Raw genomic sequence first — 20,754 nt, 5'->3', positions numbered from 1 at the left:
GCTCTGTCTGACCTTCTGTGCTGGACTGTTCCGCACTACCTGCATGGAAAAGGCCAAACTTAATTTGAAAGGCAAAGGCCATATCAAGGAGAACTTTTCTGAGGCAGCTCCATCCTGGTCTTATTCATTGGCTAGCCTGGTCAAAAGACACAATTAAGGAGTAGAGCACATGAAGTGATTAAGGACGACAATTGCAGCATCCTTAGAATAGACACACCTGTCAACCCTCCATTTTTCCCAGGGAAACTACTGTATTTTGCCCTCAGGTACTCATCATTAATGAATGATAATGTAAGATGACCCATGAAGAGATGGAATCGGGGTCATGGTCACATGGTCACACATAAGTTCCACTTTCACAGCAACTATGGTGTGTTCAAAAACCACCGAAGTGAAGCATAAAAACAAACGTGCCAACAGTTTTACCTGTATTATGAAGTATTTTTAAATGATTCACAACTTAGGGTGAATGAGATGTGTTTTCTGCGAAAAAAAATATTGTGACCAAAAATATGTGAATGTGCGGGATCCATCGTTCATTGTCTCCAATGTTGATATTTGAACCTTGTTACAAATGTTTAGATAAATGATGCATATACAGTAAAAAAACATGTAGCATGGTGGTTAACCAAGTAACTCAATACGCTCTACAGTCCTGATCGTCTCTCTGTTTTCTTCAGCTCTCCAGACCACCCAGCCACCCAAGGTCCTTTTCCCCCCTGAGAGACAAGACACTGTGATAGAGATCACACCTGGTAAGGACGAAATCCTGTACAGTTGCACCTTGCTACATCGTGGTTCGAACATCGCTCCCTCACTATATTGCGGTTATTCGAAAATTAATCAAGCCGCTGTTTCATATTCGACTATGGACTATTATTAGTCAAAAAATACTGAAAAAACAAGATATATGTAGTGTTCTGGCCACCAGGCATCAGTAATATTACATGACATTACATTAGATTACCCTCGCATGTAGTCAGCTATGGCATGTCCGACTCGACAGTTTTTCTCCCATTTCGTGTGGAAGTGGTAAGGCCTTTCTTTCCCACTCCGTTTAAAACACTTTCTTAAATTTACAATAAGTAAATTGGAGGGACTCGGTAGCTTGCTATGCTAGCAGAAGCAGTCTTTTGTGTCAATGCAGTGATCCTGTAGCTTGCGCATTACAGTTGAGCAATGTGTTGTAAACCAAGAATAATAGGAATGTAAAGGTGAATATCGGGGTGTTATTTCATGTCTACACGGCTCTAATAATGGTCAAAATTGTACTTAGAAAGTCAAACAGGTTTTCTATATTCTAACTACAAAAATACTTTAGGAGATTCACTTATCGTGGTCATGTCTGGAACCAATTAACCGCGATAAACGAGGGGCAACTGTATACTTCTTGTGATACACAACAAGGGGTGTAACGGTACCTGTAGAGTGGAACCTCAGTTAGTGTCCGCCTGGGTTAGCGTGTTCTTTGGTCAACGTCAAAACTTTATATCACAATTTTGCTTCGGTTTGCGTGCATTCTCCAGTTAGCTTACAATATGGCCCGCATCTTGCCGTGTTATTAATACAATGCGTTAGTCCATCTGCATTCTCAAGATTTTTTTTAAATCAGAAAATGTCCTTCCTTCTTAGCATCCTATTAGCAAGCGAACAAAGTGGGAAGCGGAAGTTGCCTCGCCCTGTCTATGATGTCATCAGCGATTGACTTTGAAAACATGTTTTATAGTTTTATAATTATAGTATTAAATGCATAAACCAATTAGAAATAACATAAATGATGAATAAAAGGGATACATTATCATTTACGTTTCCCTTTATTGAAGACTGCTGTTCCCAAAGACACGACGTGGCAGCGAGACATCACACGGACGCCATCTTCCTGTTTTGTCATGAGTTTCTTAAATTCAATAGTGTTTCTCACATTCTTTATCAAAATACTGGCATTTGCAATTTTCTGTGGCTCCTTTTTGGGTTACAATATTGAGATGAGAAACACTATTGAATTCAAGAAACAACTCATGTGAAAACAGGAATGTGGTGGTAGCCGATCTCGCTGCCACATTGTGTCTTTGGGAAGAGTTACTTCTTCCATGAAGGTAAAAGTAACCTTAAATGTTCATTTATGCCATTCTTTCGTCACTTATACTGTATGCATTTAGAATTGACACAGTCAGGAGATCGGGAAGATCTGGGTTCCAGTTTCCGTTTGAGCATCTCTGTTTGCATGTTCTCCCCGTGTGTATGTGGTTTTTCTCCAGGTACTCTGGTTTCCTCCCCAAAACATGCACGTTAGGTTAATTGGAGACTCTAAATTGTCCATAGGTGTGAATGTTAGTGTGAATGGTTGTCTACATGTGCCCTACGATTGGCAACCAGTCCAGGGTGTACCCTGCCTCTCGTCCAAAGTCAGCTGGGATAGGCTCCAGCATACCCCCGCGACCCTAGTGAGGACAAGGTGCATAGAAAATGGATGGATGAATGTAAAACTAGAATTGGAAAACTTTTTGTGTTTTGAGAGTCAACCTCATACACGACATCATATACGAGCCACGCAACGTAGGTGACTTCAGGCTGCCATTTTGTAAACTAACTAACAGAATGCTAACAAGGAAGGACATTTTGTGATGAAAATACATTAAGAACTAGGGCAGTGAATGATAAACCGATGCAAGTGGATATTCGGAATGACAAGCGACAGGCAGCTGCATCGGTAGCAGCCTCAAGGATCGCTAAGAATCAGCCATAAATCCTTAGATTAATCGATTGTAGAGACATCCACCGGGTATCGTAAGACTAGCAAGCAGTTGACTGTCCGTTTGTTAAACAACGTGAGAGCCTGGGCTTATTGCAACAGGATTATCATGCATGCTCTGTAGTTTAGCATGACTGAAGACGATAATTGATCTAAATAACATTAGCAGCACGCTAGCTAGTCATCGGGAAAGATTTTCAACACATATGTACATTATAGTGATGTAATTTATCTTCTTGTTATGTATTGTGTAACACAAAGACAGGAACAACATCAAATTAAAAGCACTAATGAACACAGTAAAGAGCCGTCATCCACTAGTACGAGCCCGGAGTTTGTTTTTCAGAGAGGTGCACCAAACAAATGTGCACATTAGCACTCAGTAAGGTCATCGAATCTTACCTTTATGCATTCCCACATAGTATCAGCATTTGGGACCAAATATGAGGTGAAAGAAAAAGGGGAAAAATACAGTATAGTAGTCTTATCTGTGCATGGGAGAAAGTTAGATGGTGCGTTCAAGGACCGGGAACAAGTCCCTGCTGCATTAAACATGCAAAAACCTTGGGGTTTCTAACTGTATATTATTTTTTTATATAAAATAATATCCCGTATTTCCAAAATTGACACCCATTTACATAAAATTGTATGTAGTTATTCACATTTTTTTCGTGTGTTTTTAAGAATGCCACTTTTATAGAATTGGCTTCTATATTTTACCACAAAGAGGTAAATTTTAAAAAAACAGTTGGACTCACGCAGTGTATTAATCACTTAATCACACAACAAGACACGCCCCATATTGATGAACCGAGGCAAAATTGTGGCATGTATTTTCGACATTAACCGAAAAGCACGCTAACCGGCGCCGACGCTAACCAGGATACCACTGTATACAGATTCATTATACCATATGAATTTGAGTACAACAGTTATCAGTTTTATGGGGTTTTTTTTGGAAATATTTTTCAAAAAGGAACAAGTCATTTCAAGAGTCAGCTCAGACAAACAGGAAGGGTCTCATTAAGTCTGTTTCAGATTCGCTCGTGTACTAAATTGCATGGCTGTCTTGATGCAGCACCGGCAGGCTGACTTTGTGTGTGTGTGTGTGTGTGTGTGTGTGTGTGTGTGTGTGTGTGTTTGTGTCCTGCTGTGCTGTGGGCTCGCTGACAATGTAGCACTGTAGGCACAAAGGTGTTAGATTGCATGTACTGGTAAGGGTGTTGTGTTTCCATTAATTCCAGATTGATGTAGTAACAAATAGGCCCTGAGGCCTCTCTGTGCAATGATTGCAGCAGGAACACCTTTTAATGGACACCACGGTCTCACCACCCACTGAATAGTACCTTCAGCAATAAACACACAGATTTGCGCGTATCTTTTTAACAAGACTTTTGTTTCAACCTGTGGGAGATTTACATCAGCAAGCGCGGATACTGTACGGTGTTAATTTCCCCATCTTAATACTGATTCATGTGACCACACGTGTTTTCCGCACCCCCCATACGCCGTAGTTACTTTCTACTTTCTCTGCTTTCCATCACTCCATAATACCGTGGGTAATCAACACAATTCATTTAACTCATCGTTATCTCGCTAATGTAGGCTAGAGGGAGATGAAATACGTAATTAAAGATTAGTTTGAGATATTGGTATACTGGATTGAAAATGGGGGTTGGGGGGGGGGGGGCGTGGGGAGGGGGGTGAAATAATGAATAATGATGCTAAAGGAGTTAAAGGGACATGATCAATACATGCCTTTTTAAAAAGCGCAATCGTGTGAGCTCAAGCTTCTCTAATACAGTGTGAACATAATTTAGACCAACACAGTGGATCCACACACAGACACCATTTGGCCTTCATGGCCCTTCAAATCCATAGTTTTAGGTCAATAATTGTTCTCTCCTATAAAGAGGCAGTTTTGTTTCCTCAGAAAAGGCATGTCATCTACCCTAAGTAGGTAAACATGTATAAATATGTACCACTATTAGGAAGCTCACAGTTTTTAACTGATAATGTTTGTTCGTCAAGCGTCGAGATTTGTTCCGTGGTCCTTGAATGCATGACGGAGAATTACTTTCCAACACTTGGTCAGTATGGTAAAACGAACCTGTTTTACAACAGTGTAATCCCAGCTCACGTTCCGTATTAGCGGGTGAACAATCCAACGTTTGGTGAATTCTGCTTCAAAATGATAGGAAGAGCCGTCATCGAAGGATCAAAAAGCAACGTCACTATGAACGCTTGGCTGAATGTTGTATGCTGTGAAATAAAGCATGCCCTACGCTGTTTGTTTCCCTCCGCTTCAGTCAATCTGGCCTCAAAACTTGTAGTTAATATGTCAAAACAACAGAGTTGCCAGGTGTTCTTTTTTTTTCATTGTATTGGTTGTTTGGATGGGCCGCACGGTGGCCTAGTGGTTAGCATGTTGGAGATCGGGAAGATCTGGGATCGAATCTCCGTTGGGAATATCTGTGTAGAGTTTGCATCCCCGTGCGTGCGTGGATTTTCTCCGGGTACTCCGGTTTCCTCCCACATTCCAAAAACATGCATGTTAGGTTAATTGGAGACTCTAAATTGTCCATAGGTATGAATGTGAGTGTGAATGGTTGTTTGTCTATATGTGCCCTGCCATTGGCTGGCGACCAGTCCAGGGTGTACCCCGCCTCTCGCACGAAGTCAGCTGGGATAGGCTCCAGCATACACGTGAGCCTAATGAGGATAAGCGGCATAGAAAAAGGATGGATGGATGGATGGTTGTCTAGATGTAGTTTAAGTGTTTAAAGTACATGGAGGTCAACACAAAGATTCACACAATATTAAAAAGCAACCATTTCCAAAAAGTGCACATATATACCTACTTGTGTTTCTATTCAACTAAATTGTAAGCTAAGCCGCAGCCACTAAATTTATAGAGAAAAAAAAGATTTGTACATATGTAGGCCATACCTGTCTGTAAGCCGCAGGTGTCCACGTCGTAACATTGGATGTTTAGTACCCAGAAAATGTTAGAGATTTTTTTTACTTTTGATGGAATACACGCAAGAGTGTGTGTAACACGGCCAGTTAAACAGTAGTTTACCAGAAAAGTCATTCATGGTCGTCCTCCTCCTGTCAGATATCGAGACTTCAAGAGACTTGGAGATTTCAAAATGTGATATCAGCTTCCACTTCACTCGTCCATGTCACTACTTCCTGAAGCTGCACATTAAGCATCATGGGAAATGTTTTAGCCATGTATCAGCTCCATCACTATACATGTGCAAGCCGTAGGGTTCAAAGCATGAGAAAAAAGTAGCGGCTTATACACCAGAAATTATGGTATGTCAGAAAACCATAAATTGAATCCATTAACAATGTTAATGCTAGTCAAACATCCTCTATATGACAGAAGCTTTGTTACGAATCGGCTGGTTGCCGGAATAGGACCCCAAAGCAGAGACACAAAAAGGTTTTACGAAGTTTAATAACAAAAGGCACACTGGAACTGAGTGGATGAATAGTCACAAAAAGGGAAAGTACAACAAAAAAACAGGATGAATCCACAGGTAAAAGGTAAACTAAGGGAGCAAAAAGACAAAAAAAAAATACCAAACGCTAATTAGGAGAAGTCACACAGCCCAGGGAAAAGGTTGGCAAGCTACAGGAGAGAAAGCAACAAGCGAACAGGACGGAATGCTAAAAGCAGGCATAGGACATGCAAGAATATGGCGACAAGAGTGAGTCCAAGCATGGTTTAAAAAAGCAAAAATAGCTCCCAGGTGTGACCAGATGGCTGTCAGGATTCGCCTTGGACACGCCCCTCAGGTGCACTGCAACAGAGAGCAGACAGGCGGCAGCAAAGCAGCTCAAGCATCACATAACAAGCTTGGCTGTTTTTAAGGACTGACAGCAAAAATACTGGTCAAAGATCCTTTATGAGACAGGAACACTCCACTGTTATAAAGGAGATACGGAAGGAAAACAAAAGGATGCCTTCCCAATTTAATTTTCCAAAAATTACAACTTCATTTTGTTTTGTTTTGTTTCTTATATTTTGAATAAAAAAAAAATTACATCTTTTTTCTTATTTCATCTTTATTTCCACTAAAATTACATTATTTTTCCTCATATTACACTCGTATTAACTTCGTAAAATTACGACTTTTTCTCTTTAGAGTAAACTTTTTTCTCTTAATATTTAGATTTATTTTTTATAAAATTACTGCTGATTTGTCCATTTTTGCTGTTTTTTTTTAACTTGTCTTGACTTGACTTATTTTTAGAACGCACGAAGGGCCAATAACAAAATTGGCCACGGGCGGCAAATGGCCCTGGGCTGCACTTTGGACACCCCTGCTTTATCAGTTTTGTTAGACTCTTGGCCTGCGATATATAAAATATTACACAATATTAAGAATGAAATGTGTTTTATTTTTAAGCAATTTCTGTTCAAATGTATTTTTTTACCTTCTAGTAAAACTCAGGGCCCCTCCCTTCTTGGTATGGTTTTATCCGCTTTATGTAAGCAATATGGGCGCCGCGGGGCACCTATGTTTTGACCTGATGAGCAAATAAGGTTTTGCCATAACAGGATTGATTAGAAATAAATAAATGATTCATGAATTCATGTTGTATTGGCAGGTGGAACCAAATTCAGGAAAAAACATATCATGAATCAAGTTGCACAGTTGCGAGCAGACTAAGTTTTCCCTTTTTTTTCCATATGTGTTTGGTGTCACAGAGGTTGAGAACAGATTATTCTCCAGGCTACATAAGCACGTTATTTTTCCGAGGTCACTTAAGCCTATTTTTCAAGTAATGTCAAATGCTACTCCCTCAGGATGAATTTCTCTCTATCCTCAACCTCTGTCATCTTTCCATAAAGTGCATTGAAGAGGAAAATAACACACACACACACAGACACACACACACACGCACGCACATAGTGTAAGAAGTGGCTGGGTGAGTTTGGCTGTGATTGGTGGGTGAAGATAAGGGTGGCATACGTTATGTCCCCCCACCTTTCCCCGTCTGTCTCTCTTCTTACCTCCATAGCATTCATCACAGCGTCTGTCCCTGCAAGGCGTCTGCTTCTATCTCACTTTATTTCCATCTGTCTGTCTCCCATGCACCGGTCCCTCTATCTTCAACTGTTCCAGTGTCTCCCTTTCAGGTTGTTCCGTCTCCGCTCTCACATCCTTTAAAATGAGGATGCGTTGTGTCAGTATTCCCTGTCAAATTGTCAGAGATAACATGGAGTGGTGTGAATCACGCTGTTGTGAGGGGGATCTTTAGGAGTCGCTTTTCACGTAAAGACTTGCCATTTGTTTGTTGTTGCAGTTGTTCGTCAACCACAGCCTCATCCTTCAGCCCATACACAAAAGAACATTACAGCATGACTGCATTGCAACGTGGATGATAAAAACTTCGTCATAAAACGCATTGAAGAAACACCGACAGTGGCAAACAAATGAAATGAATGTTAATGTTTACGTTTCTTTTTTTTTTAAGCATTGTAGCAGCACATTTAGCGTTTTTATTCAATTCATATCACTCACGCTGAACAGGTGAACAACTGAAAATCGGAGTAAATTATTGCTTGACATTTATATTCACTTTTTAATTTATGCCTTTGTGCTGTGCAAGAGTCTGTGGTAAAGCTGGATCCTCGCTTATTCGCGATTCGGCATTCACGCCCCCACAACTTTGGTCCAAAAATGTTTTAAAATGTGTATCTCTTTTTTAATAGATCATTTTTTCCTCAGAAAAAAACTTCTCATTCACCCTCAGTCGCTAATAATGTATCCATACATGTACCACTGGTTAAAAAAAACACTCAATTTTTACCTGATAATGTGTTTTCATCAAGCATTTCGATCCCATACTTTGTTCGGCGGTCCTTGAACTAGTCGCTGTGAGACACAAAAGTGAAACTTCTAAACAAGTTCGACACAGATCCCATCTGTTCATCGATCATCTTACTTTATCATTCATTAGTGGCGAGCACGAGGGGTGCAAGGATACGGGAAATTCACGATTCGATACTTTTCGATCATTTTTGTGCCCTTTTTAACTTGTATTTTATTGAAATTACCGACATTTGTTTCCACTCAAAAGTACAGCTTGTAAATGAAATGAAAAGTATCTGGTGCAGCTATAACTGCATCATTTTCTGCTGCGCATACCTAAAGTTAGAACCATATAAAACAGAAACAGCACCTTGTGAAAATAATAATAAAGTACATAAATCAATCACAATTCAGTTCAACATGGCAATCAAAATAATGACGCATTATTAATCCATAGTTCTGTTCATAGGTTCATTAGTATTTCAATCAAACTAGGTAGTGTTCATTATTTCCACACTTCATGGACACATCCAGTTTTCTATTAAACATTACAATTATAAAATAAATAAAAAACAATTATCAAAATGACAGTACAGTACTATTGTGTTATTGTATTATCAAAAAATACAATACTTTTGCATGCGGCTTGATACGCCCTCTGCCGCCAGCCACAACAGGAGCCCTGATGGCTTCCACCTGGGGGATTTCATCTTTTGCCAAGGAGGATCAGCAGGGACTTTGATGTCAGCAGACTAATGTCATGTGACATCTACCGAGTGACATTTGTGACTTGGGTTACAGGATCGGTCGATTCATAGTAGATCCATACCTCGATTCATACTGAACTGAGAGCGCTGTATTGAACGGTTCAATACAGATACATGTATCTGTATTGAACCGTTCAATACAGATATCTGTATTGAACGGTTCAATACAGATACATGTATCTGTATTGAATCGTTCAATACAGATACATGTATCTGTATTGAACCGTTCAATACGTATCTGTATTGAACCGTATTGAACCGTATTGAACGTATTGAACCGTTCAATATGTATCTGTATTGAATCGTTCAATACAGATACATGTATCTGTATTGAACCGTTCAATACAGATACATGTATCTGTATTGAAGCGTTCAATACAGATACATGTATCGTTGCACCCTTCGTGAGTACCTACTGTATATATTTTATACTTTAAATGTGGTTCATGTGGTGTGAGGCATATTTAGGGCTTATTGCATCCTAAATGAACAATGGCAATTGTAGAGAGAAGCGGAGGATTCTCGAGTTGAATCTAATCTAATACTTACAAAAGTCACTTTAATTGCAAATGTTGATCCAAAATCGAAGGAGATTGTCAATGTTTGGGTGGAGGGGGACCGAGCCGTGTGTTAAAAATGGGCATTTTTATGGGCATCTCAATTAGTTGTGGGTGTTTGCCATTTGCTGGGGGCCTGGTACCCTGGAATGTAATCCCAACAAAAAGCGGGGATCTACTATATAATTATATATAGAAAATAATATAATGTAGCTTTCTAAATGTTAAGTGGAAGAAAACACTTAAGACTACATAAAACGTTGCAAAACACACCATTTCTCCAAGTGACTTGAAGGAAGTAAGAGTCTGACAGACACAGTATAAGAAGAAAGGCACCCCAAACATTGTGACCACAGAGAAAGAGCCTTGGTACATGAATTACAAATGAAAGTATGACCTATGAGATGACATATTGAAGATAAATTGTTCTTTCGTTCATTTGCTACCCTCTGAAAATCGGCTATTTTAGATAGAGAAGGGAGAAGGAGCCGGATGTTCGGGGAGGACAGAGCTGAGAGAAGAAGCTCAGAGTAAAATAAATGTCACAGTTTTAATGCATTTTCATTGGGGAAAAAATTACAAGAGCATTGGGGTATCTAGTTTGAAGAAGTGGTCACAACACTCCCAGGCTTCTTGCTTGAAGGCCAGGAAGATTTCAGGAGGAAAAATGAGCCATTCCTGTTGTCGCCCTGAAGGTCAAGTACTGCAGTAGTGCAGTGTGTGGCCTTCATCCATCATCCATGTGCTTCCTTCTTTTGGAGAAACAACTTGAATCCACATCGACAAGAGGCCAGAGTTATTTTGGAATCCCTCCAACTTTCCTACCCCGATCCTACTTTTTTCTGTATTGGACAGAAGAATCAATGCATTTTAAAGTTTGAATTAATGGATTATTTGTCTAATAGTAAAGTACAAAAAAAGGTAAAAACAAATAATTGATCCCCACCAGTCAGTATTCATGGTCCTGCAAATATGCTGAGTTTTGGTCAGATTTTGAATGTATTTATTTTTCTCCATAAATGGGCCGTTTTTTCTGTCGAAAACACGTGTTATTCACCATAAATTCATAATAATATATACAGTAAATATGTGATAATACAAATGCACAGCATACATGTACCGAGGGCTGCAACTAACAATTATTTTCTTAGTTAATTGGTCTGAAGCTTATTCTGTTTTGATCAATAAAGTACTCCGTTAGGCCCTAGTCAGACAAAGTCAGTAAGAACCAACAGTTAGTTTGGTCCACAACATATCAGAAAAAATGTTGATCACTGTTTCCCAAAGTCAAACCTGATGTGTGTGAATATCCTGTTTTGTCTGCTTTCATGGATGGCTAAGGAAGTCTGTGTCTGTATCTGTTCACCCATGTGAACTATCCGTGTCCCTATCCGTAGCTGTACTCGGAGTGGGCGGGGCATAAACTGGACGTGGGCGTGATTTAACCAGAAATGGGAGGGACTTAACTTGGTATATTATTTTAAGTCTGAAATTGACATGGATTGATCAGAAGTTGCTATATTTATTGTTTATTATTCAGTTATATGCGTACTGTATATGTGTGTAAGTGACCTGTAAGACTTTCTTATTAATTATTTTTTTAATGATCTGTGTGAAATTGGTGATTGATGCAAACATCCAGTGATGGCAAAGAGGGAAATAATCTGTCAGCCTTGTTCACTGTAGTTTTCTCAAAAGCAACGTTCAGTCGTACAAGCAAAGTTTTCCAACTGACTTTATATCACCAGCCAAATTATAAACAAGCAGACGAAAAAAAAAAAAAAACGGCAGTGACTGGCGCACGAGCGGTATACAGCTGTCTTGTGAAATGCACCACCAGCTGTGCAGGTGTACCTAATGTTGTGGCCAGTCAATGCATCTTACTGTTACCAGTGTCTGTGTACTGCCAACTGAAATTAACTACATTCTTATATTGTAGGTAGCACGCCTGTTTTATGGTGACTTCATGGGATAAGACAAGAATACATTTCAAGGAAAAAGGCGGTCATGCTACCCCAATTGAGTTGCATAAGTGACGCAACACGAGCCTGCACAGCGTTGTCTTGTCAAATGCGTCTCGTACTTTGCAAAAGAAGTTTCCCAAGTTAGTTTAGATACAAACCGAACTAGAAGCGAGCTGAGGAAAACTTAAAGTAGAGGCAGCGGGCAACGCCACACTAGCCGTTTTCAACTTGCCAACTGCATCGTGTACGTGAATGAGGCACCGATCAACTCCTCCGTGGCTCCAGCCTGCACCGTCTGTCTCAGGAGGGACGGTCGCTGTGTGCGACTGGCCAATCACAGAGCGTGAAGAGTGAATACATAATGAGGACTTTCTTTCATCACAATTACGGATAATAATGAAATGTACTCGTTTCATGCTCGTATCTGGCAAAAATGCATTATAACGGATATCCGGCTCATCCCTATTCACACTTCAGTTTGAAATCAGAGGATATTTACATTTGCCCTGCGATGGACTGGCGACCAGTCCAGGGTGTGCCCCGCCTCTCGCCTATAGGTCAGCTGGGATAGGCTCCAGCATACGCCCGCTACCCTAATGAGGATAAGTGGCATAGAAGATGGATGGATGGATATTAAAATTTTTAAATAAAAACAATCAAATATTAAAAAAGATTAATTAATTATTTGGATAATTGATGAATCATCGATTAATTGTTGCAGCCCTACATGTACTGTACCGCTGCTAAAAAAGCCCATTATGCTTCAGTGATAGTGTTTTTTCGTCAAGCGATGCGATCTCGCACTAAGTACAAGCCTCGACAGTCAATCCGGCCTCCAAACTTGCAGCGAGCCGAACACTAGTTTACGTATACACAGCATGATCATACGTCGTTACTGGAATTACAACAGGCGAGCCGTGTGAATCATCAATCATTCATAAGTGGTGAGTACCTTATACATACATTTTAAACTGAATGCGCTTGTGTTGTGAGGCACAGTTAGGGCTTTATCCTGGATTGTGTTGCGAGTGAACAGTGGCAATTCAAGAGCGATGGGAAGGGTTTTACAGCTGAATGTCATCTAATAATTATAACATTTATAACCTTTTTTGCAAAAGTTGATTCGAAATGACATGAGAATGTCAAGCTAGTAGGAGTGGTTTGATGGGCATATGAAATACAGTCACTGGTGGTTCGTAGTGTAACGTGAACCCCACGAAAAGTGGGGATCTACTTCAACAAAAAGTTTAAAAGCATTTGGTTGATTCGTAATGATTTCATCAGCATTTCAATTACGCCAATTCACGAAGCCAGGTACTCTGAAAGGCAGGGAACATCTTCTTATCAGTGTTTTCTTCAGAGTGAATATTTCTCCCAGAAGTGAAACCACAGCGACGGTCTTTAAATAAAAAGTGTTTGCTCTCTGGTACACTGTGACGTTCGTATCTCTATCAGTGTCTAATTATTTGTCCTGCTGTTTCTCTCTCTCTTACAAATTGTTCCTCTCTCAGCGTGATAACAATCCCGTGGAGCCAGAATTGGATTGTTGTTAAGCTGAAATCCCCTTTAAAAATCTATCTAACCAGGATGTGCACGCGGCTGCACGTGTGTGTGTGTGTGTGGGTGTGTGTGTGCGTTTGTTTGTGTGTCTAGAGTAAGAGGAGGAATGAACAGAACGTGAGTGAGGCTGTGCAAGGTTGGATATCTGCCATGCAGCACCGACAACACCTCGAGCAACTGCGCAGGGTTGACATATGTTGCTAGTCTGCATGTCAAAAGATATTATATCATAAAATTGTACACCCTGCATGCTCCCTTCTTTTCCTTTTTTTCTTTTACATCCAAACTTTTGCCCGGTTTTTACAAAAGCATCCCTGTGATTGGAATCCTTTGCATATAACATCTTTATCATCAGTCAGGACTGCTTCCTGTAATGATCTCATATTGTCGTAAGCAAAAGTAATCCACTACTTAAAGTTGTAAGTCTTTGTGTAGAAAATGAATTGAAAATATTCCCGTATATGTGAAACTATCTATGAAATCATTTATCTAAACATACTACAAATGTATGGTCACAGATGACACAATGGTGGCTCTCCAAATGATACTGAATACCTCTTGGATGAGTCGCCGCTGCGCTCTTGAGAGCAGGCCATTTTCCAAAAGTCTTCGCCACACTGTGTGTGCAGACACACTCACACCTTCACACCTGCCTGCTACCATTCCTGAGCAAGCGCTGCACGGGTAGTGTCCTAATCCTGCAGCTAAATCAACTTTCGAAGACTCCTGACGCTTGCTGGACTTTCTTTGGCGCCCTCATGGCTTCTTCCCAACAATTGAAACAATCTCTTTGAAGTTCTTGACGATGCGATAAATGGTTGATTGAGATGCAATCTTGCCAGCAGCTATATCCTTGCCTGTGAAGCCTTTTTTGAGCAAAGCAACGATGACTGCACGTGTTTCCTCGCAGGAAACCATACAGAAGAAGAACAAAGATACCAAGCACCACCCTCCTTTTTAAAGGTTTCAGTCTGTTATTCTCACTCAGTCGGGTTGACAGAGTGATCTCCAGCCTTTGTCCTTGTCAACACTCTCACCTATGTTATGTTAATCACAGAGAACATGATGTCAGCTGGTCCTTTTGTGGCAGGGCTGAAATGCAGTGGAAATGTTTTTTTTTTGGGTGGGATTAAGTTCATTTTCTTGCCAATCACTCTTCATCACATTCTGAAGTATATGTAAATTGCCTTCATAAGAACTGAGGCAGCAGACATTGTTAAAATTAATATTTGTGTCATTCTCCAAAGTTTTGGCCGTGAATGTACTTCCTTTTACATGTGCTGGCAAGACCCCCTTTTCAGGGTCCATATTTAAGGCCTTGTCCACATGAATATAGATATTTTAAAAGTTTTGTTTTTTAACCTTAAAAATGTAGCTTTTAGAAAGCTCCGGCCACAGTGGATATTTTCCAAAACTCCGGCTTCAGCGTTTATATGACTATGGGTAAAACCGAGCTTATGAAATGTGTGATATGATCTCATGTTTTTAAATCTTATTTAACAACAGAACATGAATCCGTTGACTTACAGGCGTTGCTTTCATTTTATACAGTGTTAGACACGCGTGCAGGCGCCTTATAACGCACACGGGCAATTAAAAAAAAAACATTCACAATGTTTTCTGAGCTTTGTGTAAGACTGGGCTATTTTTTTGCCTGTCTGGCGTTGGGGCAGATAGTATTGTTGATCCAGATGCCCTTTTCTAAGTGTACTCTTTGTCTGCTTCAGTCTGCTTTAGTCTTTCAATCCGGAGTCCACAAGATGAAAAGCATAAACGGTGCCCGGAGAGATACCTACAGTATGTCGAGCTTTTATGTACCGATACAGTAACACATGAATTGAATGTGATTTGAACAAAAAGGTTACCTGTGTTCTTTCCTCAAAAGTCTCAAAGGACCTCAAAGCTGCAGTCTCCTCCCACGTTTCCCCTGGTGAGATATGACAAAATAAATGTATCGTTATTACATTTTCATTTCAAGAAGGACACTTTTGGTGTTCTTGACTTCAGCTCTTTTTTTAATCTATGCTGATTTTCCAGAGGATAAAACTTAGTTGCACAAGTTCGTCTGCAGGGTCACAGTATGAGATGTGAGATGTTCTGGGGGAGAGAATTGACTTTTATGAAGTGCAGGAAGTTTAAGAACACGGGTCATCTTGTGCAGTGCAGAATACAACAAAAGAGAATATGCCTCGAAGAGGACAAAGATTATGTGTTACTTAAAAAATAATACTTGTGATCAATGATGACTGAGTCTTGTACGAATAAAGCAACTGGATGGGCCACTTGTAGTGAAACTCAACACAATAGTTCATCTCCAACAAGTTTGGAAAGTTTGCCCTTTGAGGAGAGAGACTTGTGAGATAAAAAAAAAAAAAAAATTCTTGCATTTCCAACCTCCTTTCAAAGTTTGAATTGCATAAGCCAGCGGTGTCCAAAGCGCGGCCCGAGGCCATTAATGGCCAGCGGCTTCTTTTTTTTATTTCCTGTGGCTATTCCTGTCAACATTCATATTATAAAATAAGGAAAATATTCCAGAGTTGTTTTATATTTTTTATTATTTTATTACAATGAATCCATTGTGAATTACAAATCATCATCCCATCCTTCAACATTGCCTTTTTTTCCCTTCCCTTTTTCTTCCCTTCTTCCACTCAAAAAAAAGACAAAGAGAAAAGCATACTTATCCAAATATAATCAATCAAGCAACAATACAAATAACACAAACATAATTTTTATTTTTTTTATTTTTAACTCTTTCACTGCCAAAGATGTCTATTGACGTATTTTGCTTTTTTTCGCGGGAGCTACAGATCAAAGTCACATCCATCCATCCATTTTCTATGCCGCTTCTCCTCTTTAGGGTTGCGGAGGCATGCTGGAGCCTATCCCAGCTGACTTCGGGCGACAGGCGGGGTACACCCTGGACTGGTCGCCAGCCAATGGCAGGGCACATACAGACAAACAACCATTCACACTCACATTCATACCTATGGACAATTTAGAGTCGCCAATTAACCTAACATGCATGTTTTTGGAATGTGGGAGGAAGCCGGAGTACCCGGAGAAAACCCACGCACGCACGGGGAGAACATGCAAACTCCACACAGAAATGCCCAAGGGAGAATCGAAGTCTTATTCATCTTGTGTGTGAATTTCTGGCTTGTAGGCAATGTAATTCTGTCCCAGTAGGGGGCAACAGTTCTCTTTTCCTCCAACCGGCAGCGTCAATGAAGGAGACAGGCAGCTAACACAGAGCTTGTCTGGCGGTGGATCTGCCTTTAGTAGTGACGCGATTGCGAAAGATCGAGGTGACATGGGTGATGTAGGTGATGTAGACACAAATGCAGCTGTGTTATGCTGATGTAGCCAAGTGTTGCCAAGCAGAACAGAAGCTGTGTTGCTCCAGCAGAACGAAACGTTTTTGTTTTTTTTTTAATAAAAGTTAAAATAAAGGAAAAAATATGTGAAACTAATATAGTTTCCCTGTGAAAATGGTCGGGTTGACAGGTATGCCTGTGGGCACATAGTAAGTAAAATTACACAAAACGTAAAACTAAAAACATATAAATATATATATATAAACATACCATTGTGTGTGTGTGTGTGTGTGTGTGTGTGTGTATATATATATATGTGTGTAATTTCTTCACATATTTACCATATATTGGTTTGGACTCACTTAATCAAAATCAAAATTTGCGGCCCGCGGCACATTTTTTGTTGGCCTGCGGCACATTCTAAAAATTAGATTAAACAACAACAACAAACAGCAAAAATTCGGGCAAAAGAGCAAAAAGGCATATTGTAACAAGAAAAAGTACACATTTTGATAGCAGTCATTTTTTCCCCTTGTCAGTCAGTCAATTGCTTGAATGGTTTTGACTTAGTTTTTACTCCAGGTGCCCTTCCTGACGCAACCCTAGACAGGAATTTCACCAGGCCCTTTGACATGGAAGGCAGAAGCATCTACCATTACACCACCAAGGATACAAAGCTAACATAAATATTTCATTACATATTACAATGTCTTTTTAAGCCATTTTTTAAAATTAAAAATATAAAAATTGCCTATGCATCCTTTCATTTTGCAGTATGCAGCCCTCAGTGGAAAAAGTTGACACCCTCATCCAAATTGTGTTGAAAAATATTAGGTCAGGTCACAAACAAATATCGTCATTCATCCAGGTCATTGTATTCTCAGGGCATGGAATCGATCCAAACTGGACTGTTCAACTTGTCTCATCCGAGTAGGCTTCGTCAGTTCATGCTCAACAACTAGATAGGACAGCTTTACTGTAGTCTGATGGGATGGTGCAGGATCCGAAGTATGTATCCCTTAAGGAAGAAGCACGTCCTGACGGGAATGGTTTGTGGTGCAAAAACAATGTCGTTAATGTACAACAACAGTTGTTTCGGAAAAAAGGATAATTCTAAGAGGATAATTCTACAGCAGGCTGTAGTTGTATGTTGAGTTGTGTTCAAAAAGCTCTTTACAAGCAAACCGGAATATTTTTTTAAATAAACATTTATTTCGTGCCTTAATGACACAATCTATTGCACTTGAGTTGGCTTTGTATCCACTGAAGCACCACCTGCTACCCGCGAAGAGCAAAGTCATTCATTTTGAAACCTTTTACACATATCTCTGTTTATTGTCTTATCTTTACCTTGAAACTTGTTCATCAATATGGAAATAAAACGTTTGGTTACAACTCGAGATGCTCCGATCAAACGGCCACCGATCAGTACCTGTGAAAAAGCATGTGCCTTTCATGTGCCTTTCAATACCGATCACAAAAGCCAATCACCTCCGGCTCAGGCCGCCATGTACAGCCATCATCCCCCGTCCACTTTCCTTCACACTGCACAGGCGTGCCAAACCCAATACAAACATGTCTGCTGTGTGGAACTCACCTGCCGTTTGTGAGAGTGATATAAATTTTGCATCCTGCAAAACATGCCACAAAAAATATCTCGCCGGGGTAGCACATTAAAAAGCTTTAATTTAATACGGCATTTGTAAGAACAAACGGTGTGATCATCAGTCTAAGGGCAGCTAACGCAGCCTAAATGCTGAACACTCGCCCATGTGTGTTCGACAGTCAGAAGTCTAAAGTAAATAACCGGAAAAATCATGGAATTCATCAGATTAGATGACCAGCCTCTCTCAGCCGTGGAAGACACAGGGTTTGCCGACTGCTCTCTCACTCGGAGCCCTGCTGCGTGATACTGGAAGTCCTGCTAGAGCGCCATCAGACAATGTACTCTCACATCCAAAGTCTCCTTAAAGAAGGTGTCTCATCCTCTGTAAGTTTCTTTTCAAATAGTACGTCAGAAATCACGTTTTCCTCGCCTTTTTATTTTGTAATAATTACCTATTTTTTGGGCCCCCTGCCATTCATGGGACCTTGGAATTGTCCTAACTGTTCCCCCTTATACGGCAGCCCTGGACAATAGCACTCATCAAAAATCAAAATTGTCAATATAAACCCTGATCGGAGAATCCCTACTTACAAGAGACCAATAGATAGCTCTCTGCATTGCTCCGAAACTGTCAGATTTGACAAAGCCCTTATTACCGGTCATTTAATTAACCTTGTCAGGCATATCGTCACTAATCTCTCTTCTAATTTCATCTGTTAATTTAAAAGTCTTCTTAACGAGGCCAGTCCCCTAGCCAATCCCATGTCCAGAATAGGTACATAAGCGTAAGAAACTTTTTTAATTAGAGCTGTCGGGAAATTGCCAAATATGGGTAAAGAAGATTTGATTGTCGTTCGTTGCTTTCTTGGGAGAGCTGTTGGGAATCACCTCAGGTTATGAATGTGTGTACTTCGAAGACCCCAAAAGGCTGAATGTCTATGAGAACTGATAATACGGATATGAGACAGTAAACGGCAGTAAACATGTGGGGAGGGAAAAGAAGGAAAAGACAATGCTGTATTGACTTGATTTGGAATAGTCAAGTATCACTTGCCTTCTTTGTGGCAGCTTCATTTCCTGTTAGAAAGGAAATTAGGATTCGGTATTTGCAGAAGTGATTATCATATTTATTAAATCATATCATGTCACTCTCGCAATACTGTACTGCCACATATTATTGTGGATTTCAGCAGCCTTTCCACAGCAAGCAAACACCCTGTGGATATGTTGATGTATGCATAAGGTCATCTAAAATGTTGCTTGATTACGGCCATACTCACTGGTATATTGTTGCAAATTTAATTGATTGATTTCATGAGTTAGAACCATGAACACAACGTAAACTCTAATGTGAGGAGAGAGCTGTAAAATTCTTCCAAAACAGTGTTACAGCTTGTTATGCGATGCAATATACCAAATAATTACAAAACATATGTGTGGCACGATTACAAAATATTATCATTATACCTGATTTGAAAATGGCGGCCCAGCAAAATAGGTGGCATGACTTCAAAGTGCCTGCGGGCCTTTAATTGGTAATCTGTGAAGTAAAACCAGGTTTTGGCACAGAAAGGCAGTCGCTTTTAAAGTGAAAGTAAACACGCAATGAAACAAAATGTTTCCTATTGATGAAAAAAGCTTGTCATCAATCAAAGCATGAACAGCCGTTTGGTTGCAGTCCCCGGCAAGCCAGCAGTTCTCGCCACGTTCCCAAATGACGCAAAGGCGCACAGACCAACACAAGCCTGACTTTTCCATGGATGATCAAGGATGATAGATTCAGCTTTCTGGAGGTATACAAAACATTTTGTTTGGAATGGGACACATCTGTTGTGTACATACAGTAGTTAGTAAATTATAACTGCCCGAGGTTTTACCTTTGAAGGTAAATCATTATTATAATAACTATTTGGCAAGCACAAAAAGAGGGTCAGACACTATGTGACTGCAGGGACACTACAATAACAATGCACCACATTTCACTGTCCATCATGGTAATCGTGTGGTAACATCTGAAATATTAATTAACTACATTTCCTGTTACTGCAAAACAGTAATGCTGTTCATTACACAATAGACACGCTAAAAAACTCCACATTTTCCCGACTCGGTTTTTAGGTATTTGATAGAAGAAAGAGGCAATGTTTTGTGTTTTAATGGCATTTTGTTTTTGAGTTATTGATCCGATAATTCAGAATGTGCCAATCTCCTTCTAACTTTACCATAGTTCGGAAAGTGACAACAACTTCAATAAATTCCTCTGCTTTAACTGCTAAATGCTCTCGGTCAGCAGGTCCCGGTTCAACATAGTCCGAAAGGTCTCCCACCAACTCCCGAGAGAGTTGGAACATATTCCCCAAAGCTATTATGTTTTTAAAAGACGTTCAGACCAAAACAACC

The 20,754-nt window shown here is 40.1% G+C and overlaps 1 protein-coding gene across 9 annotated transcripts in view; it reads left to right on the top strand.

The window, feature by feature from the left end:
- The window catches only part of il1rapl2 (interleukin 1 receptor accessory protein-like 2), a 384,745-nt gene that overhangs the window by 312,795 nt on the left and 51,196 nt on the right, over positions 1 to 20,754 (top strand). For all 9 annotated transcript variants that reach the window (XR_008572829.1, XR_008572827.1, XR_008572828.1 and 6 more), the window contains one exon: positions 681 to 755. Coding sequence is in view for 4 of the 9 variants with exons in the window: in XM_054791464.1 (XP_054647439.1) it covers positions 681 to 755 (75 nt within the window). In the remaining 5 variants the exon portion in view is untranslated. The remainder of the gene's footprint in view (positions 1 to 680; positions 756 to 20,754) is intronic.

The sequence above is a fragment of the Dunckerocampus dactyliophorus genome, chromosome 11 (genome assembly GCF_027744805.1).
Source record: "Dunckerocampus dactyliophorus isolate RoL2022-P2 chromosome 11, RoL_Ddac_1.1, whole genome shotgun sequence".
In the NCBI taxonomy this organism is placed as follows: domain Eukaryota; kingdom Metazoa; phylum Chordata; class Actinopteri; order Syngnathiformes; family Syngnathidae; genus Dunckerocampus; species Dunckerocampus dactyliophorus.
This window is presented reverse-complemented; position numbering and strand designations above follow the sequence as displayed.